A 9,302-nucleotide genomic window follows, 5' to 3' on the forward strand; every position below is an offset into this window, starting at 1 on the left:
GGAATGCCTGGAATACGAGGGCCTCTTGGCCCTCCAGGACGAGATGGTATTGATGGAGCGAAAGGCGAATCTGGAAAACCAGGCATTGGCGATGACGGATTGCCTGGATTAAAGGGTGAGCCGGGTATACCAGGTCGGGATGGATTACCAGGATTCCAAGGTCAAAAAGGTGATACTGGTGTAAGAGGATTCCCTGGAATAAAAGGCGACTATGTAAGTCTCCATAATATAAAACGAAAATATTAAAAAATAGAGAATTTGATAATTATAACTTCATTTCTCTTTATTGTTATCATTAGGGTCCACCGGGTATACCTGGAGAACCCGGTCCGCCCGGTATAGACGGACTTCCTGGAGAAGTAGGTGAAATCGGATCACAGGGAGTACCTGGTTTCCCTGGAATTGATGGCGAGATGGGCTCTCCTGGCCGGCCTGGACTCGATGGTATTAAAGGAGACCGCGGTTTACAAGGTAATTAAAACGTAGATTTTGTAAAATATCATCAATCACAATTGTGATATTAGTATAAGTACAAAAACATTATGTTTGAGAAAAATAAAATTGTATTCTCGTAAAAATCATCATCACTATTTTACAATTAATTATTGATATGTTAGATTTATAAAACGAAATCATCAAAGTATCTTAATTATTTTATTCAATATTGAGTTATTTAATACTATATTATAAACGCGCGCGCACATTAGATAATTACTATAATATTTTATCAATATATAAAAGTGATTTATCAATATATAAAATTTATATACGTAAAGTAACTTGATCATATCAAACAAAATTAAATTTCAGGACTCGTCGGATTGCCTGGTATTCAAGGAGCAATAGGAGAAAAGGGAGATCGTGGTCCGTCAGGACCTACAATCCAGATTAAGGGTGAAAAGGGTGAGCCAGGTATTCCTGGATTTTCTGGAGAAAAAGGAGAGAAAGGAAATCAAGGTATAACAGGTATCACTGGTTATGATGGTGAAAAGGGCGACAGAGGTCTATCTGGACTCGATGGATCTCCTGGACCTCATGGTACTCCCGGACCTAAAGGTACGTTTCTTATTTATTATATACTATTGCTTTAAATAATAATGAACAAATTTTAATATTAATGTATACAATGAATGTTACAAAAAATATTCAATCAAATTGCAATTCTTTACTTATACTTTATGTATTAGTAAAATAATTGTATTCTATAATTGTATTTCTTAATGTATATTTAATGCATATTTATAAAGTATTATATGCCTCGTATAGGTGAACAAGGACCTGCTGGTATTCCTGGAGTTCCTGGAGTTACAATAAAAGGCGAGAAAGGTTTGCCTGGTCTATTGGGTAAGCACGGTAGAGACGGATTTCCAGGACGACCTGGTGAGAAAGGTGAACCAGGATTACCTGGTTTGCCTGGACCAAAAGGAGACATTGGTCCTTATGGGCCAGTTGGACCTCAAGGTGAAAAAGGTGATCAAGGGCCATCAGGTCTGACTGGATCTCCAGGACGTGATGGTAGTCCAGGTCTCGAAGGTGCACCTGGATTACCTGGTGAAAGAGGTCAGAAGGGTGATCAAGGACCGCCTGGATTATTCGGTGCTCCAGGACAAAAAGGAGAATCCGGTTTTCCAGGTGCTAATTATTATATTTATTTCTAATTAATTAAAACTATTACTATATAAATTAAAAATAATAATTAGAGAGAATGAATATTTCAATAATATATTGTAGATAAATGTATGTGTACGCCTTTGAATAATATACATAAAAGCATTCTTATTAAATATACAATAACTTTAATCCTCGGATAAAGTAATATTGTAATAAATAAGTAATTATATAAATATTACTCTAATACTTATTATGCTTTTATCATTAAAGATAACATATTTTTTATCCGTATTCGTCCGAAAGAACAAAGAAAATCATATTATAATTATTTCTTGAACGACAATATGACTGTTTAGTTATTCATATTTAGGACCAAATGGATTGGACGGACCTCAAGGAGAAAAAGGTGAAAGAGGTTGGGATGGTGTAAATGGTCTACCTGGACCAATTGGTGAAAAAGGTGATAGAGGATATCCTGGTACAGTTGGATTAATGGGTTCCGTTGGCTACGAAGGTCAGAAAGGTGAAAAGGGTGAAGACTGTCTCGAGCCGCCAATGGGACCTAAAGGAGATCGCGGATATCCTGGTATGTTTACAGTACACGTAATTTTTACAAATATCTATACTTATATATATTTGCTCAGTTTTAAAGTAAACAAAGTCCATTAGCACAAGTACGCACTTAGCAGTAAGTAATAAATTTGAGTCAAATTTAATACATTCCTTGAGTTAAATTGTTCAACTCCAATGTTTTAATTAAAATTTAAATTAATGATATTGAGTAGCAGTGGCAATTTATAGAAATGATTAAAAATAATTACAAGAGAATATAATTTGACATTATGAACTTAACAGTATACGTACGTAAAGATTTGTTATAAAAAATATAATGCGAAAAATAAAATTTTCTATTGTATCACTTATTTATCTAGAGCATACGCATTTCAAATATTACCCGGATTTTTTATTATATTATTTAACACGATGCACCTGAAACTGTAAATATTTTTTAGGCTCGCCCGGACCGTCTGGTCCTCAGGGAGGAAAAGGACTTCCAGGTCCACCCGGTTTCTCCGGCGCAGACGGCATTAAGGGTGCGCAAGGTTTTATCGGTTCACCGGGACCTGCTGGACTACCGGGATTACCTGGACCTGTCGGTGCACCCGGTTTACTGGGCCTTCAAGGTCCCGTTGGTGCGCCAGGACTCATCGGCGAGCCCGGTGCACCTTGCGAAACGACACCTGATTATCTCACCGGTATCCTTCTGGTCAAACACAGCCAAAGTCAAAGCGTGCCGATTTGCGAACCGGGCCACATAAGACTCTGGGAGGGATACAGCTTGCTTTACACTGACGGCGATGAGAGAGCGCACTCTCAAGACTTAGGTAAGTCTTATTTTTTAAATTATATATCTATTAATACATTAAATTCAATAAATATTTAAAATTTATTACAACAAGAGATTTCATTATTTAATTTCATTATCTAATATTCATAAAAAATTGGAATCTTTATCCATCAATAATAAATGTAAAAATTAATTTATATAATTAGTATTGATAAAATTAAGATGTATTTCTTATTGTTCGTATTGTTAGTATTTTAGATATATTTTATAAATATGGATAGAAAGAGATATAATAAGATTTTATTTATTTAAAATATAATCATCAACAATATGATTTTCTATTCAATCTAAAAATAAATATAAAATGATTATTGTAAAATAAAGCGCAAACTTCATAATATTTTAGATTTTTTTCTATTTACTTTGTCGTATATTTACGCAAAATAAAAAAAACAATATTTAGAGAAATCTCACTTCTTCGATTTTTATTGTTATAGTTTTATCAGATTAGATTCATAATTTTACTATAACTTTCTGACCTGTATTTTCTATGAACGTAGTTTGTCGGAGATTGGCGCGATTAATCCTGATTATCTGGATTAAATTATTATAACTCGTATTTGAACATTAATATAGACACTTAAATTCATTATTCAACGGATTTATATGCATCGCGTCATATATTTTCACACAATTATGGTCTAATTAGCATCGATTAAAATAATATATATTTGCATTCAGTAAAACAAGTCATGCTTGTTTTTTTTCTAACTCTTGCCCTCAGTAAGAGATATTGCGATCGCACGAGATAATGCGATTTATTGATCTCAGAGCGATAAAATTCCATTTTTTATGCAACTTAAACAAACTCGTCTCATGAATGATTATAAAACAGGTTATGCCGGCTCGTGTGTAAGAAAATTCTCAACGATACCCTTCCTGTTCTGCGACGTCAACAACGTCTGCCATTACGCTAGTCGCAATGATCGTTCTTACTGGCTATCTACCAATAGGCCAATTCCCATGATGCCCGTCGAGGAGGCGGCGATAGAAGAATATATCTCCAGGTACGATTGTGATGTTCAGTATGGCTGCGTTCCACTTAATGCTCACAACGCTCATTTCATCTTTATCAAATGTTAAACAAGGACAAACGATGCTCATGAGCGTTGCGAGCGTTAAGTGGAACGCAGCCTATGCATGCTGTGTGTCGCCTAGATTTTTATTGCGAACGCATATAAAGTTTCTGCATTCCTTAGAAAATAGTCATAAAAGTTGTACAACGAAACTGAATATTTTTTCAGCCACGCAAGTTGTGAGCTAAATTTTATGACAAAAAAACGTTTAATTAATTTTTATTTAATAATCAACGTTTAATTCTTATTATTAGTTATATCATTAATAATTAAATATGTTTTTAGTTTTGTTTTTTCGATTTTAAATATCTCTCAACAATTAAATTTTTAACTTATTATCAAGTCTAAATATATAATTAAAATCATATAGTTAAAAAGCTATATCATACTAGGTTTTTATATCTTTGAGTTTTAAGTGATGCTGACACATTATCAAATATATTGATTTAAAAATGTGCGAGATTAGATCTAAAATCTAATCAATATGTATAATACCGGTTATCGAAAAAACGGCGTAAAAAAGAAAAATTAATATTTCTATGTCCAACTTTCTATTTCTACTTATTTCCTATTTCTATCTATAGCCATTTTTTTACAAATAAACTTATCTTTTTTGGCGTATAAAAATTTTCAATTAATACACATTCTTTAGCACTACGAGAATTCATACGTTGTGAAATCTGATATAGACCATAGATTTCACTAACCAAATAACGAATTTGTGATTTCTGCGATAGATGTGTGGTATGCGAAGTTCCGGCTAATGTGATAGCGGTACACAGTCAAACGATAAGCATTCCAGAATGTCCGGCGGGATGGACCGGTCTTTGGATCGGTTATAGTTTTGTAATGGTAAGTAATTTTTCCTACTGCATGTCGTTGCATAACGTAAGATAACTTCATATTTTCCATTTAGCATTGTCTTTTGATAAAAATAAATGATATGTTTTTTAACTGACAAAATTATCAATGCATCGCAACTATCTTAAATCAATTACATTTTGCTTTAAATCAATTATTAGTTTAAAAGTAGCAATAAAATAAAAATAAATAAAGCATTAACATCATATAAATAAATTAAATCAAACATAAATTAAACAAATTAAATCATACGGTAACTTTAACAAATAGCTATATTTTAAAATTATAGTAACGGTTGGAGAAATGGAAATGTGATACAATTAAAAAACATTTCATGTGCATTAAAAATAAAATTTCTAATTGAATTATTTTTAAAGAAATTAACAAGAAACGAATCGATTGACCGAATTTATATCAAAAGTAGATTTAATATATTTATTGATTTATCACATAGTGTAAAAACATTATATTAATGTTTAAATGCCTTTCACCAAAAAATTTTTCACACAAAGGTGTGTTTTTATCTTTTATAGTAGTTTTTTATACAATTATTTTTCTCCTAAATCGCCTAAGTTCGGAATTTGCTTCATATTCAGTTAGAAAGCTCACATCAATCATGCTCGAAATAAAGCAAACTTTCATCCCAATGCGTTGTCAGGAGGCAAAGATTTGTCTCTCGCTGAAAAAGAGATTCATTTTATTCGGAACGTTCTTTCTTTCTCAACGATTTGACAATGATATTTGAGTAGCTAATAAATGAGGCAGTTGTTTTACTAACAATTTCTAATGTTTAACCCTAATTGATATTTGCTTTAAAATTTCATCAAGTGTAAACGTCAAAATTTTTTTTAACTACGTTGTGAAAAATTATTTATAAATATTTTTCACAACCTTACATAATTTTAAGTTAAACGATCTTATTTCTTGAATTTTCACTTTCAAAATGAAACAAAAATCGTTCAATTATGTTAACTTTGAACAAAGATACAATAAAAGTACACTGGATTCGTGAATACACTGAAAAGAAATTTATTAATAAGTATTTGTTTGGACAGTACTAACCTAAATACTTACTAGAAATATATTTATTATATTTGATACAAAAATTAATTTTATTTAACTAGAATTTTTTAAGTAAATATTTATTTGCTATGTAAATGTTTAATTTGTACTATAAAATATGTATTGAGATTTGTAATAAATTATTTGTTCAATATACCGAATTGAATAAAGAAAATTCAGATTCGGCTGTGGTTTTGGATCATTCAACTGGAATTGCAAAATTCTAGTAAAAATGTAAAAATTGGAAATATAAAAATTGGATGCTGAAACTTAGATAATGCTTATTAAAAAAAATTCTTTGCCATCTTTTTAGCACACCGGCGCAGGTTCCCAGGGCGGTGGCCAGTCCCTGTCGAGTCCTGGTTCCTGCCTGGAGGACTTCCGCGCCACACCGTTCATCGAGTGCAACGGCGCCAAAGGACACTGCCATTACTATTCTAATCAGTTCAGCTTCTGGATGGTGACCATAGAAGACGGCCAGCAGTTCAGGAGCCCCGAAAAACAGACCTTAAAGGCGGGCAATCTTAGATCCCGAATAAGTCGCTGCCAAGTTTGTATAAAGAATACATAAACGTACGTGCCACCGTTTACACATAGAACACATACATGCACATACATACATACACACATACATATACATTTGTAACAACATACACACGTGACATACATGCAATACACTTCTTTTTCTCCCTTTTTTTTTACACGAGAATCGAAGCGAAACTATCATTACGAATATAAACGAGCAGTGATTGAAACCGATACAATTTCGTTGAGTTCAGTATCTCAACATTAGAAATTCCACGCGGAAATGATCTCTATGTTTATTCGAGATAATGAAAATTTGTTCGATTCGCGCGGGATACATTTTGTCGCGTCTCCGTAGCACGGAAAATTGAACTCGTCGGAATTGTGAATGTTCCGTTCTCTGATAACAAGGAAGAAAAGAGCGGTAACGTTTTGTGAATGGTACGACGGAACGGAAGTTCAGACGACATCGTCCGATCCGTGTCGACGATGTTGAGAAATAAAGAGAACGGACGTATCCTTCTCTCCTGTGATTCCCTCTGCCTCAAACGTGTTCCGCAGCCACGTCTTGTCCTCATTATTTCCTGCCTCCTCGCCCCTCGTCAGGACGCTCTCGACGCTCTGGATAGTTTCTTTTTCCGAGAGCCACCCTTCTCATTCGTTATCCGCTCTTTTATCCTCGCGCTTCCTCTTTTTCGCCATATGTGTTTTCTTCTTTTTTTATATGTATAACTATTCAAGCAAGTGCCTTTATAGCGTACTCTATTCTAGCATGTAAAATAATATATATTTATATTCTCTCGTATGAATCTCGTATTGAAGTCTAAGTTTATCGTACCATCACGGACACTGCCCATATCCAATATGGCACATTTTACATATTGTATATTAATATAAACGATCTTAGCCTGGTAATCGTGTGACGCCAAATATTTAAATAAATAGGTATTTTGCTACGTAGCTAATAAAATTCTATTTTCAAACTTTACCGACTCATTTTTACTTGTTTATATCTGTTCCTAAAAAGTGCGCCAGTGCGACATTTGCATATAAAGTAATGAAAAATTTTTATAAAGGTCAGAGGGAAAACGTGACAAAAAAAAGAAATGATTGCTCATTCAGTTCATATTAATCTATCAATTTTATACGCAAATATTTTTCAAACGACAAAAGCGGATTGATAGCTTCATCCATATTACTGTTGTGCATGTCCTTTACTTGCAGGAAACATTTTCTTGAGTATCTTTTTCCGCAGTGCATAATTATTGCAAGACTTTAATTGAATTCAAGAGATATTTTGCACGGAATACTCATTTCATCGCAAGAGTAAGGAATTTATTCTAGCAAATCTCTATTGTCGGAGTAGTTTATTTTGCAGACGCAGCTATATCTTATTATAGATGATAATCGTTATAAAAACTTGCCAGTAGAAAAGTACGAAATATATGTATATAGGAAAAGAATGGTTTTATAGAAATATCTAAAAATTTAGCTAGATATAGATCTAAAAATAATTATGTAACCACTTAAACTGGTTGCTAGAATGTTAAAACTTTTTGTAGCATTGTCATCAATGTTTAAGCGTTTTATATAATTAGATGACCCAATAAAATTATTTTCAGATTTAAGTATCTATATCTAATTAAATTTTTAGAGATTTTTTAGCAAAATCGTTTTTTCCGTGTATGAATACAAAGAGATCTAAAAAAAAAACAATTCGTTACGAATTTTTTAATTTGAGTTAAATTCCTGTTAGCAAAAATTTATATCTAATTAAGATAATATTAAATAAGTAGAATTAATAATAAATAAGTAATTAATGTTAAATTTTTTTATCAAGTTTCCCGAACATAAGAATAAATTTAATTTTTATTGCATTCCAAAAGTAAACTTGATAAAAATATTAATTAAGTTTTATCATATCTACAAATATATGTAATAAAAATAGATGTTTAGTAAATTTTCGGTAAAATTTATTCTAATTTCATCAAAGAATTTTGGAGCTGTTAATCTTGCCTGAAACAAGTTATGCGTGTTTTATCATCGTTACATGCAAGGCCATTCGTTTACTCATACAGCACGCAAGTACATAAACTGTCATCCGCGCGATTTTTCGCGGCGATTTCATGCGTATACTCAAATGTCTCGTTATGATAATCTGTTTTTCCAGAAGGGAAATTGCTAGCATACTAACGTCGCGGGTGCACTTTAAAGTTTCGAAGGGCTGTCTTCGTGTCAAGAAAGTTAAAACGCTTGCGGAATTCTATAAGAAATTGATCAAGATCAATGTCAGTCAAAAACCATTTAATCCTTCATTAATTCGATAAAAATCCATTACAAAAATAAAAGATTTTAAGGGTTTAAAATTCTAAAAATAATTAATATATTAAATCATATTTAAAACGTATTATCTAATTTATATATTAAATAATATTTAACTTCCGAATTTTTTTTTGGCACAAGCAAAATTTTTTCTTAAATTTCTTTGAAATAAAGGAGGGCGGATTGAATGAAAGTTTTTTAAATATATTTGAGTTAAAAAACTATTTGGTAATGTAATAGAGATGTTGAAAAGTAATCTTAAATTTTTCCATATTTTTTGAAAGAATAGTAAAAAACTTGCACTAGAAAAAAAGACGCAGATTGTAGACGGAGGCAGTAGAAATATGATTGCAGACGGAAGATTAGTTTCCTTTTCGCTTCACACGCAATTTGTAAAATATTCTTTTCATTCTTGAAGATATTTTTTTCGGTTTGGT

At 32.2% G+C, this 9,302-nt stretch overlaps 1 protein-coding gene across 1 annotated transcript in view; it reads left to right on the forward strand.

Moving 5' to 3' along the window:
- Col4a1 (Collagen type IV alpha 1) overlaps positions 1 to 7,531 on the forward strand; it is a 24,627-nt gene extending 17,096 nt beyond the window's left edge. The window contains exons 19-27 of the mRNA XM_018446137.1: positions 38 to 213; positions 300 to 471; positions 811 to 1,056; positions 1,267 to 1,632; positions 1,982 to 2,197; positions 2,625 to 2,996; positions 3,855 to 4,026; positions 4,833 to 4,947; positions 6,332 to 7,531. Coding sequence (XP_018301639.1) covers positions 38 to 213; positions 300 to 471; positions 811 to 1,056; positions 1,267 to 1,632; positions 1,982 to 2,197; positions 2,625 to 2,996; positions 3,855 to 4,026; positions 4,833 to 4,947; positions 6,332 to 6,589 — 2,093 coding nt within the window. The 3' untranslated portion in view covers positions 6,590 to 7,531. The remainder of the gene's footprint in view (positions 1 to 37; positions 214 to 299; positions 472 to 810; positions 1,057 to 1,266; positions 1,633 to 1,981; positions 2,198 to 2,624; positions 2,997 to 3,854; positions 4,027 to 4,832; positions 4,948 to 6,331) is intronic.
- Positions 7,532 to 9,302: the final 1,771 nt, after the last annotated feature.

Source organism: Mycetomoellerius zeteki, unplaced genomic scaffold (assembly GCF_001594055.1).
Source record: "Mycetomoellerius zeteki isolate Tzet28-1 unplaced genomic scaffold, Tzet1.0 scaffold174, whole genome shotgun sequence".
Lineage (NCBI taxonomy): Eukaryota > Metazoa > Arthropoda > Insecta > Hymenoptera > Formicidae > Mycetomoellerius > Mycetomoellerius zeteki.